This window comes from Falco peregrinus, chromosome 10 (assembly GCF_023634155.1).
Source record: "Falco peregrinus isolate bFalPer1 chromosome 10, bFalPer1.pri, whole genome shotgun sequence".
NCBI lineage: Eukaryota > Metazoa > Chordata > Aves > Falconiformes > Falconidae > Falco > Falco peregrinus.
The window spans coordinates 16,009,418-16,031,128 of record NC_073730.1 but is presented as its reverse complement, the minus strand read 5'-3'; the positions used below and the strand labels follow the sequence as shown (position 1 = coordinate 16,031,128).

General features: G+C 39.4%; 1 protein-coding gene across 4 annotated transcripts in view; it reads left to right on the top strand.

Moving 5' to 3' along the window:
- The first annotated feature begins 96 nt into the window (after nt 1-96).
- Nucleotides 97-21,711, top strand: part of ABCD3 (ATP binding cassette subfamily D member 3) — a 32,879-nt gene continuing 11,264 nt past the window's right edge. The window contains exons 1-8 of one of the 4 annotated variants that reach the window (XM_055815285.1): nt 97-230; nt 13,686-13,722; nt 16,035-16,136; nt 17,647-17,735; nt 18,599-18,668; nt 19,551-19,648; nt 20,305-20,428; nt 21,408-21,464. In XM_055815285.1, coding sequence (XP_055671260.1) covers nt 118-230; nt 13,686-13,722; nt 16,035-16,136; nt 17,647-17,735; nt 18,599-18,668; nt 19,551-19,648; nt 20,305-20,428; nt 21,408-21,464 — 690 coding nt within the window. In that variant the 5' untranslated portion in view covers nt 97-117. Of the gene's footprint in view, nt 231-528; nt 694-1,178; nt 2,381-6,988; nt 7,073-13,685; nt 13,723-16,034; nt 16,137-17,646; nt 17,736-18,598; nt 18,669-19,550; nt 19,649-20,304; nt 20,429-21,407; nt 21,465-21,711 lie in introns of those variants that run through there. The other 3 variants (XM_055815286.1, XM_013299045.3, XM_027786496.2) reach the window with 3 other exon arrangements.

Here is a 21,711-nt window from a genome sequence, read left to right as displayed (position 1 = left end):
GCGGCCCGGTCCGTCCTGCCGGCGGAGCGCCCCGCCCCCCTCCCGGCATTCCCCGCGCCCGCTCGGCTGGCCTCGGCTCCGCTCGGCTCCGCTGGGCTCCGCGGCTGTGCTTGCACCATGGCCGCCTACAGCAAGTACCTCACCGTGCGCCACTCCGCCGTCGCCGGCGCCGCCGCCGTCTGCGCGCTCCTCTGCCTGCTCAACAAGCGGCGGGCAGCAGCCCAGCACGGGTGAGCGGCGGCGGCGGGGCCGAGGGAGCGGCGGGGCCGGGGGCCGGGGCCAGGCCCGGGGTGCGCGGGGCGGGAGGGGCCGGGGGCCAGCCGCAGGCCGGGGGCGGGGGGCCGAGGCGAGCCGTAGCTCTGGTCGCCCCCCTCGGCCCGGCGGAGGGGCAGCCTGCGGCCCCGCTGCTGTGGGGCGCCGCGGCCGGCGCCCCCTCGCCGGGGAGGCGGCTCCTGTGGGGGTGGGTCAGGCTCCTTCCCCCTCCCGCCCTCCCTGAGGCGCGGTCGGTGCCGCGGTTGCGGGTGCCCAGCTGCCGCCACCTTGTTACTCAAATTATACTTGTTTCCTCCGTTTTCCTAACTGTGAGCTGATCTTAACGAACAGTTGACTCCTAGGGATGTCCTAGGACGCCATGTCTGCGTAGGCAAATAATGGACCCCAGCTGCTGGCTTAACGCTGCCGTGTGACAGTAAGGTACACGGGTAACAATTTCAGAGAGGTACTATGTGCTTATGTTGCTTATAAGGATGCCTTACCGGTGTACGTGGGCTAGGGTGTGTGTTCATCTCCTGTAAAGCACTAGGCTACCATATAGTGTGGCAGATGAAGAATACACCTCAGGCTCCATCCTTTCATAATTTTAGTGTATTAGTGGCTGTAGGTTATTTGCCATATGCGGAGGACCCAATGTGTTGCAGTACTACAGTTACATATTTTGTGTAGTCACTACAGCCTTATCCTGCTGCTAGATCTTGATGGTGAAATGGACTTAACACACTTAAGTAATAACATACCTGTGATTAAGCAACAATCCAGTTTTATTTTACCTAATTCCTTCCATACCTTTAAGAGCTTTGTGAAGTTGGGTAACTTTGTTGTATAATGTCAGAAATCTATATGTTGCTGACAGTTCATGTATTTGGTACCTTACATTGTTTGCATGAGAGTAAAAACAAGATCCCAAACTATTTCTGAAAGTTACTGTTCTATCAGACTCTTAGGGAAGGACGATATTTTGCAGGTATTTCTGCTTAATTTAATGAAATACTGTTGTAAAAAAGGAGAAAAACTATATAGAAGGGCCTAAAAAAAGAAAGCTGGCTGTTACTGACACTGTACTGCAAGCTTTTCACACTTAATGTATTACAGTGGTGTTTGTAAGAATGACCAGGCCATGCAGATGTTCTGGCAGCATCTATATTTTAATTCAGATCAAGCCTATTCTTTTCAAGTGAACCTCCTAATTGTCCTCACTTACCTTTCCCTGCCTTTATTGAGGAGTGATCATGGAGCGCATAAGCTGGATTACATCCAGGTTGGAACACATCTTCAAATGTGGATGCAAGTCCAGGGTAGTTTTAAAGTGCATTTAGTATATTCCCACTACTAGTAGCGTTCAGTTGACAGGAACAGGCTAGCAGCTGTCCAGAGTGGACTCTGGGTTGTCCCAATAAACTATTTTGCTTGCAGATCTTCTAATGTTGATCTGCAGGACTTGTTGGCTTGAGAGTAAATATATTGAAAGTGATTGTTAGCCTTAATGCTGAAGACTATGTTTGAAATGTGTCCTTCGTGTATGAATCTTTGATTTTGCTTGGTACAGTGTTAAAAATCCAAGGCATTCATATATATTAAGTGGACCAAACACTATTACAAGATGAGTGAGAATTGGAAAGTGGAGATAAATTACGAATTATGTTCCAGCTAATTCAGCAATTGAATGGAATTGTGTAAGCCTGATCTGATCTGCCCCTTTTCCTCTAGCTGTACTGCAGTCTTTCTGGTACCTCGTCCTTTACTTGTGTAGTGTACCTCTCTCAAGCAATCCTGCATTCTCAAATCCAACAGATATGCAGTTGCTAAAATAAGTACCATGCTTGCAAACTTGATTGTTCCACTTTTGTGTATGTGTTAAAAGCATAAAGCTGTGGAGTCCCTCCACAGTTTAGGTCTTATTTACTACTGGTACTGTATTGTGGCCATAGATTCCAAACTCTAATATCAACATTCAGTTATTGCAGTAATAGCTGTGCTACTGCTTGAATACTATTTTTGAAGATGGTTTTTGCCCACTGATCTTCATTATTTTCTCCATGTTCCCCTGTGAGGCAAAGCTTGCCAGGAGTCTTACAGAATGCAGCCTATCAAGACTAGGCAGTAGGTAAGCTACATTGCCTATACCACCAGCCTAGGCAAAAGCATCCAGTTATTACCATTGCCTCATCTTCGTTTAGTCTCATTAGTTCATGTATCATTCATTTCTTAATGCTTTGTTGCTAATGTAAATTATAGCATACTTTTGGAAAGTATTGTCATTGTGCCAAATCTTTACATATGCCAGCATCCTTGTGCTGGTATATGATGCTGACATATAATAACAAGTGGTAAACCTTTGTGTAGTAATGATAAACATCTCCAGGGCCTAGTGTACCTTCTAATTTCTGCATTGTATTTCTCTCTGCCACTTTGGGAAGAGGGAGAAGTTGGGAGGGTATGGCTGTCTGAAATTTGTTTACTTATTCCTGTGGAGAAGAATTTCACTTGGCAGTCTAGGTAGTCTGGAAAAGGACTGGTCGTGTATTTGCTGCTTGACATTGACTGAGTAAAGTATCTGAGGAACAGTGGCGATTTAGTTTTGTATGTGTGAATTCTTTTGTTAACCTTGGTATATAATGCCTGAAAATGTTGTGTCTTGTTAGTGTGAGATGAATTTCAGAATCTTGAATTCTGGAAGATGAAATTCTAGTTTCAAGCTTCCTGAGGGCAAGGGTAAATGTTGCAGACCTGAATATAAACTGCAAAACACTGGCCTTAACATTCAAGTGAACCATGGAAGTGTTCTAGTGCAACTGCAAACTTTACCTGCAAAACCTCTTCCTTCCTTACATAGTTTATTTAAGAATACACGCTTAAGTATTTATGCTTACATATACTTTATGTTTAAAATAAGATATGCTACTATATCATGTTTTCTTGGAATAACTGTCTACTGTTTTATTTTGGTGCTTTTTTTAATTTTCTGCTGGAGTTCTGCAATAGTTCAGTATCACTACTGGCTGAAGTTGAAAAGTACATAACACACAAATTAAAAAAAATAATAAAAATCTTACTTAAGCAAATCAGATTTATTTGAATGTGTAACAAAAATGTTATCTTGCACACACTTTTCATATTGTGTGTTAATTTTGATAGGGAATAATCAGTTATAGAAATGATAGCAGGAAGGAAAGAAGAGGCAACTTTCACCTACTTTTCTGCTGTCAGACAGTAGGGGCAAGGTCCAGTACAACTCATATCAAGTAGTAATGTATGAATAATTAAGCTGTATATGTTATGCTAACCTGTCTTAGTAGGTCAAAGATCACTTAATTAATGCTAGCTGGATTAGTCACAGGTGCTCTTCTGTAAGAGCTATTATATTGCTCATCAGTTCTGCACAACTGAGAGGTGGTATCACTTGTAGATTGCAATATATTTTAACCACAACTTTCTAAAATCCTCCAAAATAAGAATGACATAGAATTGTTTACTTTTAGTAACTTCCTAGTGTTCCGTGTTGCTTCCTTGGAATAAAACATGGTAGGAAAAAAAGCACTGTTTTACTACTTCACTTGCTGTTCTCAAAAGGTTTGTTTCCTTGGAAAAGCTTGCTTTCTTCTTGGGAAGGGAGAAGTTGTAAGTAAATGCAATTATGACTTGAGTTGTATTTGGTTTTTTTAGAATCATAGTTGTAGCTTCTCAAACAAGACATTATCCTGGGTATATGATACAGGAAAACCCAATCATTCCATTCTTTTTATTCTCTCCCTAATCCTGCCTCAAACGAGAAGCAGCACAGGATTTGATACGTAAAGGAGATGGATATTGTCTCTTACCCTTCCAGTGAGAATTGTTCCTGAATATCCATGTAGCTTAAAATGAAGTACTTGCACCAGTGGAGAATGAGCTTGGATTACTTTCAGAAAGAAGATCTTTAACTCATACAGCTTTCTGCTAAATGGAAGGGACTGAAAGGAGTAAGAAAAGGTAATTAGGGTAAAGAGTTTGGAACTGCAAAATTAGAATTAGGGAAAGGCAACAAACAGAATGGAGTTAATAGTAAGGAACTTATAATATATGGAAAGGTGACAAAGATTTTAGAATCTGCTCATAGATACACCGGCCTTTCCAGTCATCCAGCTGTGTCCATTAGAATCCAATTTGGTATGAACTGAACTTCTGAAGCAAGTGTTGGCATACTTCCTGTGGACAAAAAAAGTGCCTAAGAGCAGAACAGTGTGTGCTTGGGGCTTTAGGAGTTAGACGTGCGTAAAGCAAGGGGAAAGGCTCATTTGAGTGAGAGATCAACAGAGTTGTTGACAAAGTATATATCAAATAGGGTTTTACACGGTTTGTCTTAGGTGACATGCAACTTGTGCACTTGTCTGTCATTGGGCTTCTCAGCCTTTTTCATCTGACAGAGTGGAAGTACATGCTCAGCTTAATGTCATCGGCTAGACTGCCATGAACCTACAGTTTGGCAGTGATTAATAGAAGTACAATCAGAAGTGGTAGACACATGTTCAAATATTTGGAGGAGCTTTCAAATATAATACAGAAGCTTAAGCATAGCAAGTGGCAGTTGTAACTAGAAGCAAGATTTTTAAATTGTAAAATGCATTTTTATTCCATTTTTGTGTATTTAGGATGTTACTCTCTTTTGTTAGTTTGCCTCATTTATTTAGGTTCTGAAGATGTTTGGGTGAGCCTTGCTAGTGTACTTTGCATGAAGGGACCTGTTCTAGTCAAGTCCCCTGTGACTGATTGACAAGAGGAGTGAAATTATATTGCTGTGGATTAATAGACTGCTTCAATCCATGTAAAAGCTTTAAAGGGAACCTGTGCTGCTTTGTGAAGTTGGCAGGTGTCAAAAAAACCTAAACCTCTGTGCCAGCTACATTAAAATAGGTTTATCCAAAACATGAATGTGACTGTTTAGTCCACTGCTTGCTGTATGTAGAATCATTTAGTTTGGAGAAGACCTTCAAGATCATCAAGTCCAACTGTTACCCAGGACTGTCAAGTCCATTGCTAAACTATGTCCCTAAGCACCACATCTACATGTGTTGTTTTTTTTTTTTTTTAAATGCTTCTAGGGACGACGGTTCCACCATGTCCCTGGACAGCCTCTTCCAATGCTTGACCACCCTTTCAGTGAAGAAATTTTTCCTAATATTCAATCTAAACCTCCCCTGGCACAACTTGAGGCAGTTTCCTCTTGTCCTGTCACTTGTTATCTGGGAGAAGAGACCTATCGCCACTGACTAGAACCTCCTTGCAGGCATTTGTAGAGAGCAACGAGGTCCCTTCTGAGCCTCCTCTTCTCCAGGCTAAACAACCCAGGTTCCCTCAGCCGTTCCTCATTGGACTTGAGCTCCAGACCCTTCACCAGCTCTGTTGTCCTTCTCTGGACACACTTCAGCACCTCTACGTCCCTCTTGAAGTGAGGAGCCCAAAACCGAGCACAGTATTTTGAGGTCTGGCCTCACCAGTGCAGAGTACAGGGGACAATCACTTCCCTTGTCCTGCTGGCCACAGTGTTTCAGATACAGGCCCAGGATGCTGTTGGCCTTCTCGGCCACCTGGGCACACTGCTGGCTCATGTTCAGCCGGCTGTCAGCCAGCACCTCCAGGTCTTTTCCCACCAGGCAGCTTTCCAGCCACTCTTCACTTACTGAGGGTGCACTTGATCCCCTTGTCCAGATTGTCGATGAAGATATTAAACAGGAGTGGCCCCAATACCAAGTCCCGGGGAACGCCACTTGTGACCAGCTGCCAGCTGGGTTTAATGCTGTTCACTGCTACCTGTTAGGCTTGGCCAGCCAGCCAGCTTTTAACCCAGTGTAGAGTACATCTGTCCAAGCCATGAGCAGCCAGTTTCTCCAGGAGAACGCTGTGGGGGAGAGTGTCAAAAAAACCCCAACAAACAACCAAACCAAAATAAAAAAAAACCAACCATATAGATAGGATTACTAGAAAATGTATCTAAAACCTAATGTTACAGAAAATCCTGCCTGTGGCTCAGAAAACCCTTCTTCAGCTGGAGGGTATGGAGACAGGAGAAACCAGATGACTCAACCCCACTCCTAGCATTCAGACTGCCTTTGTTTTGGGCCGGGGTAGTTAATTAGTGGTTTCTGTCTTATTAAGTTGCATAAAATGATTGTTGTCTAAGCCAAGATCTAGCGCGTGTGTAAGTGTGAAACTTTTTTTTTCACCTTGCAGGGAACTAGCTGGAAGTGTTTTTCCACTGTTACCCATGAGGGAGAGCTACAGCCACAGTTCAGGCTAGAGCACAAGCTTATGGAAAAACTGGTAGCTCTGAGGTTTTTTCTTTACGTATTACTTTGTTATTGAGATGCAGACTTCTACTGAAACTCAGAATTTTCTCTACAACGGTTCTGCTTAGTTGCCACCTTCTCACGTTTGTAGAAACTTCTTGAGTAGCAATTCAGAGCCCCTGCTTGCAGTGACATAACGGTCTGTAACCTTCTCAGTCTCCTACTTGGTTGCCTGAATGCATTCCCCTCACATTATTTTTGGTCATGCTGCAAGTAGCCACTAACCTAGAGCCAAGAAAATTGTGCTCTTGGTTTCTGTGTGTGCTCAGGCTGTGCTGCGTAAGTGGACATGCTTTTGGAGCGTGCCCAGGCTTCTGAGTAAGGTTGCTGCCCTTGACCTGAAATAGCTGTACTGTTGCACTCTATTCATCTGTGTGGGGTATGCAAGACGAAACTGTGTCTACCAGTGAGCGTGCTGTAAGCAACACTGTATTTTTCTCATTATAGCTGTTACTTCTTTACACTGCAACAAGGTATGCATTTGCATTCCATCTTCAGTCATTTGAATGTATTCTGTCTTTACAATGTCTCAGTAGTACCTTTACTGCAAAACTAACCTGAAAACTGCACAAATAATCGTGAACTATTAGAAAATTGATTATCTTGTCTGTTTTGTTTTTTTAAAGCTATGGAAATTGCCCATGGCTGTTTGAGAATGTAAGATCTGCAAAATGCAAATGCTAATGTTGCTTAGAAGTAACAACTCTTTAAAAAGCTCCACTTAACCCTAAAGCAGATATTCTTCCTTTGCATTGTGTTGGGCAGAAGTTTGTCATCTTACTCCAGAAGGAAGGTAGCATGACCTAGAATTTGTAGCTTTCTTTGCAGTTAAGCATAACACTTTCAAACCTTTATTTCCTCTTGACCTGTCATTAAACTGGAAGTCTTGGTTATCTCTCTCTCCATGTGCAATTCCCTGTTATGCTTAGTTTGGTGTAGATTGTTTCCACTGGACTTTGTTCTGGCATGAGACAGGTATTTCTAGAGACAGTAATTCTTTAACTTTTTCCTGTTTGCCAGTAAATGCCACAGAACTAGTGTTCTTGAGACCTTTCAGTAACTAGACTCAACAGCCTCTTAAAGGTTTTTCCCAGTTTCTCAACTCTTCTTCAGTAGTGTTGCGAATGATCCTTTTTGAGTAACCACCATAGTTGTATGTTTCTTTAGAGAGAGTATCTTCACTGGTATGGAAATAGACTTAAACCCAAAGACTGAGAGCTGTAACCAAGACTTATTTGGAGACTGAAATTGCGTGGTATTATCAAGTTTTCTGCCTCCCCCCTGTGCTACATTGCTGCCCTCAAAGTAGGATCAGCTGCCAAATGCTGGTACAGAGTCCTGAAACTCTTAATTAGTTTCTTTAAAGCATTTTGCTGGTTTTGGCTAGTCATGTTTCCTGATGTTGAGGAAAGTTATTCTGTGTTGCCTACTGTCTGTTGGGTAGGTATTTGTCTATTTACTTACATTTAGCAAGCTGCTGTTCAGTTACCATGCATGCATGAATGAAGAGTTTGGTGTAGTTGTGTCATCCCAGTACTGCTGATACCTCGCTTCACTTGTTGCACGAATGTTTGCTGTAAAAGTTCTGTGTGGTTAAATAATGGGTAGCCAGCTCCATATGAGGTGCTGCTTTTCCTGAAACTTCCTCAGGTGATACATTTCCCATTATATCTCTAGCCTTGTTGTGGTTTGGTTTGTTGGTGGTTTTGGTTTTGTGGTTTGGTTTTTTTTCAGTAAAATCATAAAATAATTTCGGATAGACGGTACCTCAAGAGGTCACTTAATCCAGGTGTCTGCTCAAAGCAGGATCCACATTGAATTCAGACCAGGCTGTTGAGGGCTTTGTGCAGTCATGTCTTGAAAACATCCAATGACAGATTCCAGTTTTGAACAACATATTGCAATGCTCTGTTATTGTAACAATGATTTTTAAATTTTTTTTTTCCTTATATACAGTTAGAACCTCCCCAGTTCAGTTCGTGCCTGTTGTCAGTCTTCGCTGTGTGCCTGTGTGAAGTCTGGCTCTGTCTCAGTGGCCTCTTAGGTAATGGAAAGTTGCTATTGGGGTCTCCCAATGCTGCTTTTTCTCCAGGATGATCAAGCCCTCTTCCCTCAGCTTCTTCTGACAGTTGTGATGGCCCTCTGCAGTAGGCCATCTGCTGAATCTGCTCAAGTTTACCAATGTATTTTTTTGTACCGGGGGTCCAAAACTGGTCATAGTACTCAGTGTCATAAATGGCAACCTTGATAAGGAGTGTGTAAGACATTGCTGTAGTTAAGTGTACGTGAAAAGCCATTTTTATTGTAGTCACTAAGGTGTTAGTTTGATTTGAGTCTGGCTTTAAACACCCTGAGTGTAGAGAATAATTTTGAAAGAATGTATTGGTTTGTGTAGCCTGAAGGTAGCAGTCGGAGGAAACACCATGAAAATTCATGTAGATTAAACTTATGCTGACCTTTGTATTTTGTTACCATAGATAGTCACGTGAAACAGATAAAAGTTGGGGGGGGGGGGGGGTTTAATTATTATTTTAATAGGACTGAGTCTTTATAGAAGCTCCTTCTCTCCCCACCCATAGTATAGACAAAGATATTTTAGAATTACTTAGTCTAGGTATTCTGAATGTTTATTCCATGGATGGATCATCTGAATCAGAAGTACTTTGTATCTCATTCTGTGTGATTTGTTCTCAGCTTTGTGATCTGCATTGCTGCAGAGGGGTTGCTGCATCAACCAGGATGATCTACAGATGAAGTTCTACCTTTGCTCGGTCAAACTGAGTAGAGATTGATTCATTGATTGCTTGAAAACTTAAGCCTGAGACAGTGGAAGTTTGGGGAAAGACTTGATTAGTGTAGCAGAAGTACTTGCTGAATACAGGCAAAGAGAGATGTATATAATTAAGATTTTTTTAATGCTTCCTGAGAAAATAGTGAAGAAACACTTCTTAGGTGTGGTTTTATGTTGGAATATTCTGTGTTCCTATCCTTATCCAAAGCTATGCAAATAAATAGATTTGGCTCAGTCTTAGAAATATTTTAGTACCATCATTTTTCTTATATTGTTTTTTCCCTATATGTTGTCTGGGTAACCCTTCTCAAAAACTTCACCATCACTACCCCTTCTTGTCTGTAAGGGCATGAAGGAAGCTCAAAAGTCAGTCTGCCCATCATCTGCTTGTTACTTAATGAAATCTGTTATTCATTACTGTATTGGCAGGTCTTTTTTCATAACTCCCTGGCAGTAAACTTAGTTTCAGTCAAGCGTTTTACGTGTAGAAAAACTGAAAAGCAAGCAGACACTGGAGATGGGTTATAGTAAGTTAAGTAATTCTGCTACACAACTCTCTATTGTATTGGTACAATAAGAGCTTGGAGGAAAGCTAGCTTTTGTATTTCTACAGGGTTTATTATTTCAGAGAAATAAATTGGAGCAGTTCAATATAAAAGCTTTCATGTAGTTTTGAGTAAATGTTACTGTATTTGTGCTTGACTTAGGCTTGCAAAGTGTTCTCTGCATACGTAAACTTTCATGCTTCAGTTTAAAATCACATTATTATTTTTAACCTGCATTTGGGCATTCATAAGTTCAAAAATGTTATAATTCAGTTTCCTGGATGAGATTGTGAATGCCATACTTTGGGGTGTTTTTTTTCCATAAAGTCACCTTTGAACATTTGTTCTTGTAGTCTTGCATTGTCACCATACCTTTCTTTTGGTCACCTAAAGCAAAGTCCTGTATTTTCTTAGTATCTGTAATGTAACAATCGAATCCTTTCTGATAAAGTCTTAAGTGTCAGGGGAACTGATGGCTGGAAGTAAAAAGGCAGTCCAAAGCCAGGGCAAGGCAGGAGAAAAATCTCAGGACTTTCTGATATAGAAGGAAACGGGGAGAAATGAGTGGTGAAAGGTCACTCACAGTTCTGACTTCAAGGTAGAGAGGAACAGAATTATGTTCCCTAGGGGACACATTTCACATCAGTGGTGAATTCAGTGCTACTGTCATTCAGACTGTTTGGAAGTTTTTTTATACTTCAGGATCTTTCATTGTCCCAGCCAGGTCAGATTCAGTGCCAATACATATACTCAGGGAAGGGTTTCATTGTAACTACACTAAAGATAAAAAGTAGAGCTCTTCTGCAATTTTATGGTAGCTGTCTGAATTGTAGTAATATTGATTGAATAAGCATGTAATTAATTGTACTAACCTGAGCTGTATCATAGCCGTTACCCTACCACATCGCCAAGTCAAGCATCAGTAGAACGAGCTTCAAGGCACTCCTACGAGAATAAAATGCGCAGTTTAACTCAAACCAGAGCGTGCTATGTGTGGATAGGGTAGTCGCTGAAGTTAACACTGCAGCAGGAGGCAGCCTTATGTTTCTGTTCCAGGCAGTCCTTATGCTGTGCTGCTCAACACCGGCCTCTACACCAGAGGAGTTACTTGAAATCGAGAATTTGGACAGCGTCCACTCACCGTCCTTCACCAATAAGGCTTGTGATGTGCAGCATTAAGTAAATGACAGGTCTGGAATAACAGTGAGCTTGAATCTATTCCAAATGTTAGAGCTCTCTGCTGTAACCAGATAGTCTTGTTGTATTCCTGCTGACTAATTGAGGGTGTTACTTAGTCTTTAAATTCAATGAGATTGCAACCACAATCTCACAGAATAGTTTAATGGAGTCTGGAGCAGTGCCAGTATGTATTGAACTGAAAAAATGAGACTCTTGAGAAGGAAAAGTCCTGCAGTAATCAGCCTGTGGAAGTTTTATTCCAGGCAGAACTGTGGCACAGACTTTTGTTGCAAGTAAAATGGTTTACTTGTTAAAACAACAATGGATTGTATTTTTTTTAATAGCAAGAGCAATGTTTCAGGAGCTATGTGCCCACATGTATTTTTCTGCTTCTAGATAGTCCATGCTTCATATATATGATTGTTTCCTTTCTTACTGAAGTATTAATCTTGTTTTGAGCTTGCATGAATTTTTTTAGAGCAAGTGAAGAAAATGCTGTTAAAGCTCTTTTTTCATTAGGTTTTGATTTTACAAATACTTAATTTTTATCTTAAACTTTTAAAGTACAAATTCTGATTAAAAGTGAGTTCACAGTTAAATATAAGATCACTATTTCTAAACAATCCATTCTCCATAATGGATAATCAGTTTCGACTCAGTTCAGTAGTTTCAACTGCTGAATTTCTCTCAACTGTTCCGTAGGAGAAAATGTATCAATAAATACATCAGAGGTATTCAACTGCCAGAATAATTCTAGGCCTCGTCATTTTAATATATTACGATTTTAATGCATTCACTTCTGATCCTTTTAAAGCTGAAATAGTTGTGCATTATGAGTGTTGTGACTGCAAACATTGGCAGGCCTTGAAGCAGCAAAGCTGGGAACTATTAAAACATATCTGGAAGAGCAGCATGCTTTCATTTTGCACTACAGCAAGTCATGAATCATCTAGGGAAATACCCACATAGTTTGATAATTTATTCACATTTAGGAATACTACTTTCTCCTAGTCCCAAACCAGATGGGACTGATCCATACTCAAGGACACTTTAAAAAAAATAGATCCGACTTGCTCCTACATCACCAGGATGTAGTCTCTAACTGGATTTTTTTCTTGGACTTTGCACACTGTTGCTGTTTCCACAGACATACTTCCATCATGGCCTAATCAAGTGTTGTACCTCTTCTGAACTTTTATTGAGATATTTCTCCCCTAATCTGCCCTCTGCTGCCCTTCGTGTTCTTTGTTCTGTCTTTTGCACAAGTAGTTTACAAGATTTTTATCTTGTCCTCTCAGGCTTCCGTCTCACCATTACCTTTAATTAAGATCTTGTTAAACTGGCATCTCTCCCTTCTCACTTTCACAGTCTTTCCTTCCCTCCTTTTCTCATATTCTTCTGCTACTCTGCCTCTTCCTTCCATAGTAAAGTTATTTCTCTTCATTGGTCAGTGACATTCATAGATCTTTCTAATAATCAGCAATTAAAAGAGACATGGTTTTATCCTAGATATTGTGCTTTAAAGCTCTGCAAAGAGAAGTGCGAAATGATACTGTTGATAAAGTTGCAGGATAACTGGTTGCATGGCAGTCTGCAGTTGTTTTGATGTAGGCAGAAGGAGCAGTTTCTGCTTCCCTGTAACTTCGTAGGCGCTGTCTTGAAAGTATATGAATATATTAGTTTTAAGGCAGTCTGTTCTCAGTGGGTTAGTGTGATGGCTGAGAAGTGGTAGGTTCCAATTTCATGTGATTATCTGTCACTTTTAAATGACATAAATGCATAAGCTCTTCCAATAGCTTCATGTGCTTATTTATTTGATGCTTGAATGGTCAGAAAATCAGACAGACTGTAACTGTCTTACATCAGCTTGCCTTTCTTAAAAGGAGAGGAAAAAGAATAACATTGTATTTCTGAATGTTTATTTAGCACTAGTTGATAAATACTTTTCCTCTAGCTGCTCAGTAAAATGTAGAAGGAAAATGAACAGGATAAAAACTAGCTCCACTTGCAATACATACTTTTGCAGGAACTTGGTTTCACAAGATCTGATTTTTTTATTTCTGCCCTGCAGTGCATGTTTATGAACAGATCATCTTGATCTATAGTAAAATGTGTTATTTGGAAGTCAAATACAATGCAAAACAAATCTGTTTGGCTTATGTAGATAGTGCAGAACATGAAAGTTGGGTTGCTTGGATTGCTGAATCTACATTCATGTAGTTTTCATTTATGGTCTGTGGAACCATGTAGCCATGCTTGCAAAGTGTATGTGAGAAACACAGAAACACCTGGAGTTCATGATGAGAAAGCCAAGGTAAAGTAAAACTCGGAAATGCAATGAGGAGACTTAGTTTCCCTGCATGAAACTGGATCTGGAAGGAGTAAGGTTTCATTGAAATTGTATAAAAACAGGACGTAAGTTTGACATAAACGGTAGCCCTGCTGTGGAGATACCGTGTTGCTTTGAAAGAAATAGATAATCCTAAGCTTTCCATTTTGTCTCTTCTGTGTAGAGATGAACACAAAGAAAAGTGTGTTAATAACAAGCAAAATACTTTTTTTCCTCTACAGTAAAAGAAGTGGAAAACAAGCACTGCAAAACAATGAGGTAATTATTTCTTAATGTAATGTATTTTATATAATTTTAAAGTTTAAAAAAAAGTATTATTCAAGTCCCATAATTGTAGTTTTATTTTGGGCAGGATGGTGGCTATGGTGCAAATGTGGTTTGACACATACTTTCAGACTTGCATTGGTGAAACAAATGAAAGTGTTTAATCACATGTGACTGAAGTTTGACTACATAATGATATGTACTTGATGTGTACCATGTGCTTCTGCATCTGCGCCTTATGAATGTGTAAGGACTAGTGTTGTATGTTTGCCTCTATGCTTAGCAACAAACAGCTGCCTGTAGATTTGGTATAACTTGTATTTGCTTTTTGTTTAAAAGAAAAAAGTATGGAACAAGATGCAGAGTCTGACAATTTCTGAAAAGTACTTTAAACTTCTGGTAGAAGGTTTGGTCTTTTCTGTCAATTCATTTGTTTGAAAACAAGATATTATATCCCTTTAAATAAAGCAGGTTTTGTTTCATGTTCAAATAAAATATGATAGTTAGCCCAAAGGGCAGAGCTCATTATTAGAAATATCAGGTAATATGATTATATGAATAGGTAACTACTCCATGTACTTCCATCTTTACTGAAAACTTAAGAAAAGGCTTGTGCTAGGTAAATACAAAGGTGTATGCAAGCATTGTGTTAGTACAGTCAAGGTCTGGCTAGAAGCTATCTGCCATAACCACTTGTATTTTGCATAGCTATACCTATTTGTAAAAATTGTAACTAGCTTTCTCTTATCCGATCCCTCTTGGATTTAGTTATACTGAATGAGGAATTAAGTCTAAGGGAAAAAACTTCTGGGAAAGAAGATATTGGAATTAATGCGAGTGCAACACAGAAGTAGAAGTGAGGAAGAGATGTATAGAGAGGAAGAGTAGGTTCAGCTTGAGACACCAAATATGTTTAGTCGTATACTTCTAGAAACTTCACACGTCAGACATGATGTTTGACATTTCTATTGCTGAAAATAGAGTCATGCTGCTTTAGGCCTGGACAGTAGACTTTAATTGTTGGAATTACTTGGATTTTTGTGTAAATGATTTTAAGTATTTTTATCATTTACCGTACAGCATCCTGTCTGGCTAGAATTTTTATCCGTGATTTGCATCTACGTATTTTTTTGAAAAGGCCAGGACTACAGTTGACTTCATCCCACGAAAAACAGGAGTATGCTGATTCACAGTATTCAGAGTAAATTTTGTGTTTGCTGGGGCTCAGAGCTTGCACTTGGTGCCCATCACGTTGCATATGTAAATTGTAAGTGGAGAGACTAAGTTGGGCTCTTTGTGCAAGTTTCAGTGGTTTAATCATCTGTGGAAATAAAGAGTGCTTGATAGGGTTGTCTGACTTGGTTAATGGTGAATCACAGGGTACTTTCTTTGTCTTCCCGTCTTGTCTCCCTAGGGTTTTTTCCAGGTTTCCTGTCTTGAATATGTTGTAGTATTGCCATAGGCATTGGTAACATGGGCTTCACATGAGTCTTGGCTAGCAGGGATAGCAGGATTAGGTTGATTAGACAGGACTTGTGGACTTTTTTGTATGCACTTTCAGTCGTTTTTTTAGGACTGAATCCTTGTGTCACAACTGTGAAGGGAAAGAAAGAAAACAAAGAAAAGAAAGAAAAGATACTGGTCTGTTAGCTTGTTAAAAAGTGTTCAGGTTAGTCAGGGAAGAAGATAGGGTTGTACAGAGTAAAATGCAACTGACTCAAAAGGTGTTTGGGTATAGGAGGGGTTTTAAGCCTCGTAGATTTAGCTCACTAGTGTGTTGTGCTGACTTCTTATAAGTAAAGAAATAACAAATTCTGGTTTCACTTGAAGTAAGTTTGGTGCTATACAGTCAAGGAGTTAAAACCATTGGTGGTCTAGACAAATGATGGAAGGCATTTCAAAAAATACAGGCTGATGGTGTCTCTTGGAGACAAGCAATGTTAAGAGGTGGGATTGCATTATAATTTGTAATTGGATGTTTTATTGCAGTGGTCTGCATGGTTTACGTATTGCTTTTAACATGGATTTGACATAAATGCTATTTTGTACCATGGCTATTTCCTGTTTCGGTTTGCTTTGATAGCTTAATTTGTTTGCTTAGGATTTCTGTTAGCTGTGAAGGCATAGGCTCTGGATTCTTAACACTTCATTTAACTTGTGTGTGCAAGTCTTAAACTGGGGGAAGATTGCAAATGCTGCAGAAGGAAGGTAGCTGTAAATAACTCAGGGAAAATACCACATCAACATTTAAATAATACGTTACCAAAAAAATCTCACTTTCCTTGTTTTGCTTGTCCTCCATGCAGCAGAAAGAGGGAAAGAAGGAGCGAGCAATGGTGGACAGAGTGTTTATTGCAAGAATATGTCGAATCCTGAAAATAATGGTCCCTAGAACGCTTTGTAAAGAGGTAAGCATTGCCTGCAGTAACAAATGAGCATTTTTTTGAGTCAAGTTTTCTTTTGTAATTGTATTAGAATTTAAACAAAAGCATATACTTTACTTGAATAGGACTAAAAATCTACATGTATGTTCAGCTGTTAGATAACTAACAAGTTGTGTTCTGGTTTCAGTTACAAGATAAGCCATTTACTGTCAGCTAATAACTATTGTCTGTAGCATATCTTTTAAAAGGGCATCTGGGTTTTGCATGATTCTATGTAAGATAGTATACTTCTCTGTGCAAATATTTCTCATCTTTAAATAGCATGCTGTTCATCCATAATTTTGCTTTTTTAACTTATATCTAGGCCAACCCTTACTGGAAAGTGAATTTGTCAAAAAGTCTGTTAACATCATTTCAGGAGAGCTATGCAGACTGGAATTTAGCAAGATAAAATTGTTTGTCTCAGAAACTTTCTCATACTTTCCAGGACATTTAAGTTTTTTTGAAAGAGCATTAGTTGAGCTCAGAACTTAAGTGATGAACTGTAATACAAGAGCAATGAATTCCAACGTACAGAATGTAGAGCAAGCATGGCAGCCAGCTAGTCTGGGTGAAGAGGGACATTTGATGGCTTATTCACAAAAAGGAAGTACACAGAATGTGGAAGGATGGATGGGAATGCCTCCGAGAGTGCTGGCAGAGCTGCCCTCCAACTTCAAGAGGTTGTGGCCATCAGAAGAGATTACTGATAATCCCCCCAAAACCCAAACATCACTCCCATGTTCAAAAACAAGTATACTGGAAGCTACAGGCTGGTCAGCCTCACCATGTTTTTAGTAAGGCTGTGAGCAAATCCTTCTGGAAGCTAACTGGCCACACAAAGGACAAAAAGGTGATTGCAAGCAGCCAGCCTGGATTTACAAGTGGCCGATCATGCTTTATGAACCTGATTGCTTTCAGGGATGAGATGACTGGCTGTGTGAATAAGAGAAATGAGGGTGTTGAATATTTACATTTTTATTGAGGCTTTGAGTGTTAAGGTCTCCCCTAGTACACAGATAGCCACACTGAATGGGCTGGATGAGTGGACATTGAGGTGGATGGAAAACTGGCTGGATTATTGGTCTAAAAGGTTTTTGATCAATGGTACAAGGTCTAACTAGTTACTAGTGGCCCTTTTTTCATTGGAAATTGGAGTAGATGGCCTTCAGAGGTCCCTTGCAATCTATGTGACTCTATGCTTATGCCAGAAAGGTGTCTCAGAATAGCAGTAACTTCTTTATCCCTGTAATCCTCCATCTTATAGTATGTGTGCAGTATATGTATCAACCAAATACAGCTTTTTAAAAGACAAAACTTTCTCCATAAAAATTTAATCTATATTTAAAATATTGTATGCTGTGTGCTTCCTGCAATACGTTAGCTGGGGGCAGCAGGGTAATGCTGTTCTGCTAGATATGGTTGGACTACTTACAAGAAAAAAGTGGTAAATTTTATCCATTGTTTAACTGTTACATTTCTATTTTTGTACTAGACAGGTTATTTGCTGCTTATTGCTGTGATGCTGGTAGTCCGCACGTATTGTGATATTTGGATGATTCAAAATGGAACAGTCATTGAAAGGTATCTATAAACTTGTTATTTTAAAGCATTCTTTCAGTGTATAAGAGGGAAAATACACGTATTCAGACATTTTGTAGCTAGCTTATTTATGTAGAACAGTTGGAAAACTGGTATAGTTGAAATTGGGGGGGTCCTTATATTTTTTAAAGAAAAAAATAATTTCTAATCAACTGCTTTTCTGCTGTTGTACACATTTGTATGTGTTAAATTATTTTCAGTTCTTTTGGTCACATTTTGTACACTGAAGACTCTAAATCTTACGTTGATTTGAACATCCAAGATAGCACTTCAGAATAGCAGCATAGTGGTTCTGTGTCATAGACCCAGACATATTGCTTGGATAGTGTTACTTCTTCCTACTGAGCTGTTTGGTCTTTTGATTGATAAACAGTGTGTTCAGTCTTGCTGTTTTATAAAGTGTTTTCTGGACCGCTCATTATTCTTGTTGCTGTCCTTGCTAATCGAAGCAAGTCAGAATTTGTCTTGTCAGAATTCAAAATGATACTGTGTTTCAGGAGAGCCTTTCAGTGCTTTGTAGAATGGAAGGACTGCTTTGTTTCTCTCATGTCAGAATCTATGAAAGCAAAGAAGGAAAGGAACTGGTAGTCTGTGACCATGAATTTCTGAGCCTTATATGCAGACAGTTACTGCAGGAGCAGAAGGGAGATAATTGCTTGGTCTGTCACTTACCACTTAACTTACAGAAGTCTGTCATACTTGATCCCACAGCTGATACTACAGACTGCCACGATGACTTTTTTTCTTTTTTTCTGTGGTCCACTGAGAATGTAGCCACCGAAGAACGCTGGTTTATGCTTGCTTATTTCTCTCGTAACTAACTCTTAGCTGATGGTCATTTACAGTGCTATCATCGGCCGCAGCAGAAAAGATTTCAAGAAATACTTGTTCAACTTCATTGCCGCAATGCCTGCTGTAAGTGCTTTTCTTGTGCTGGCTTTCAGTAGAATGTACTTCAAGTGTAAATCAAGAATTTGGGGAAAAGATCTCAAATGAGTGTCTTAAAACCCATGGAAATTAGTTGTTTTACATGCAGGTCTGTATTAAGATGCATTTAATTCTTTGGCTCCAGTGTGTGGGAGACGTATCAGCATGTTTCCTTATTGATTGCAACCGTTTTTCTGATGGATATATTTAGGTTTTCAGGTTGGTTTTCTTGATGGCAATTTTGTCTGATAGCTTAATGTGCCATCTGTAGTACTTCGTAGTAACATCTTATGGATTGGATGATGTTTCAACATTGTAGGTTTGGGATTCTTCTGACAGCACTGAAGGTGAAGATATCTTTTTAGTCTTTAACTTTTATGTTTATTACAGCTGCTTCCGAGACTTGTTACATTGGGGTATTTTTTCTACCCTTTAACTTTTCTTCAGCTTGTCAATCTCTCTGACCTGCACCAAACAGAAATAATTGTTACTACTAATAGATAATGTAATTGGTTTACAATAGATTTAAAACTGCATTGATAAATTTAAGGTAGTTGTTGTCAAATGCTGGTTCTTTTCTAGAGCTTATCAGAAGAGCTACAGATACACTATATGAACATAGTTTTATATTAAATCTTTTGATGTGGTGAGATCCACTGGGAACAGGAGTTTTAAAAAACACAGACAGAAACCTAATCAGTGGCCCTGTAGATGCTGTATGGTTGGTCTTAGGTGTGGTAATAGTATTACTGACTTCAAGGGGAGAATTCACCTGTTCTGAAGTGTTTGCACAATTTATGCTGCAAACTGATCTAAGTATATTAAGTACATCTTGTTAGCAGAGTATTGAAATACTGTCTCTTATTTTAGATCTCTTTAGTGAATAACTTCCTGAAGTATGGTCTAAATGAATTGAAACTTTGCTTCCGAGTAAGACTTACCAGATACCTCTATGAGGAATATCTTAAGTAAGTAACACCTTGTTAATGTCTAAAGTTTTAAAAACTAAATTGATTAAAGTAAAACCAAATCATTATAAGTACATAGCAAGAAAGTAGCAAGGTGCTTAACGGGTTAGGTGTACTGTTAGAAAAGGTTGCAGTTAACTTGCAGTTAAGGATGGGTGGCTTATCCAGGTTGTATGTGGCACAGATACAAAGGCTCCAAAGTTGTCTCAGTTGGGGGAAAAAAAGGTTAACGCGCTGTAGTGCTTCCGTTACTGGGTCAGCTTCCAAAGTACTTCAGTTGCTTTATGTAGTGCTAATAATCCTACAGACTGAATTGGATGCATGAACTTTCAGTACTGCTTAGGTCTATCTGCACTGGATTTTGGTTGTCACATGTGCTGTTACAGAATTTATGAGGGTTTTTTAACTCTGAAGTGCAGCAGCAGTGCATAGAGCAGCATGGGCCTGAGCTTCAGCTAAGGCATCCTGGAGCCTACGCAGTTCTGCAGGATTTAATGTGGACCTAGTCATGCAGAAGCACAAGTTGTGTTGACTCCATACAGTCATTTAATGTTTGCACTATGTTCGATCGCAGTTGTATGAAGCAGTGGGGTTACAATTATTTGAGACTCCAGGAATGAATTTTTTGCTGCCACTCAGCTATTGTTTTGTTTCAGAGCTTTTACGTACTACAAAATGGGAAATCTGGACAACAGAATAGCTAATCCAGATCAACTCCTTACCCAGGATGTGGAAAAATTCTGTAATAGTGTAGTAGACCTGTACTCAAACCTTAGCAAGGTAAGGCTTTTCAGAGAGAACTCTGAGTAATAGCTGTGGATGTTTAGGATGTGATGTCAGAGCTCAAAACCATTTATTGCATTTATGTGTATTGCTTGGAGTACATGGTTTAAAAATACTGTTTATGATACTATATTGTTTCACATGCTCTGGTTTTCATGACTCCTGCTAAAGCACTGTTGTGGGTTGCTATAATTTGTATTAAATTTTCTTTGAAAGAACTGATTGCATTCTTTTGCAGTTGAACAGTGAGTATGCTTTCTCAGCTAGTGAGGTTTCAGAAGAACAATGTCTAGCTTTTAGTTACATACAACTATTATTTTGGGTCGGGAGGTGTGGTTGAGTAAGCATTCCCCTCTTCCTGGTCTAAATTTTAGGGGGTTTAGGCGATGAAGTAAATACTATTGAAATTTTTAGAACATATTTTGCTTTATACTTCTTGTATGAAAAACATAGCGTCAAAGAAAATACGAGTTGTGTTCAAAATTTTCTGACTACAAAACCTGTAGTTCAGCCGCTCTAGCTTTGAGCGAGAGAGTGTGTGGAACAGGATGCTTGCAAATTGGAATATTGCTTCTGCCAGGTACGTAGCCATATATGTGGCACTGTCCTTCTGCTCAGTATTTCTCACAATTACTTCAGTTAAGTGGGGTCTAGTCCAGCTTTGCTTCATGAGCAGAGAGTTATTACAGACCTAATATAGTGAAGTAGGTTTTTTATACATCATGCACTTTGTTTGAAGATCATTATGCTTTTCGTGATCAATTCTGGAGTGAATGTTTTCAGGAAAATGTCATGTGGCTGAGATTCCTTTTGGTTTAGCATTTAGTTTGTATAATAGGTTAAAGAGTATCATTACTGCAGAGCTCTAACTGTTATTGGGATGTTTGGTGGTTTCTGAACCATTTTGTATTTGTTTTATGTTGGTGTTCTAACACTTTTTTCTTTTTTTTTTTTTTTTTTTTTTCTTCTCTTCCAGCCCTTCTTGGATATAGTCTTGTATATCTTCAAGCTAACAAGTGCAATAGGAGCTCAGGTAAATTGAGTAGGGTTTTTTAGCATTATAAGCAAATCTTCCTTTCTTCAGTTACAGCCTTGTACCTCTTTGGATTCTGAGGAAAATTCTAGGTGTTAATTATAGATTCAGTCATTATTTGAAATTATATTTTACCTTTAATGTTTTGTATGCTTTAGTGCTCTTTATCTTGAGGCAAGCAAAATAAAACCCAGAATTTGCAGGCATTTGATCAATGATTGGAAGTTCTTTTGTTTCTTCCAGCAGT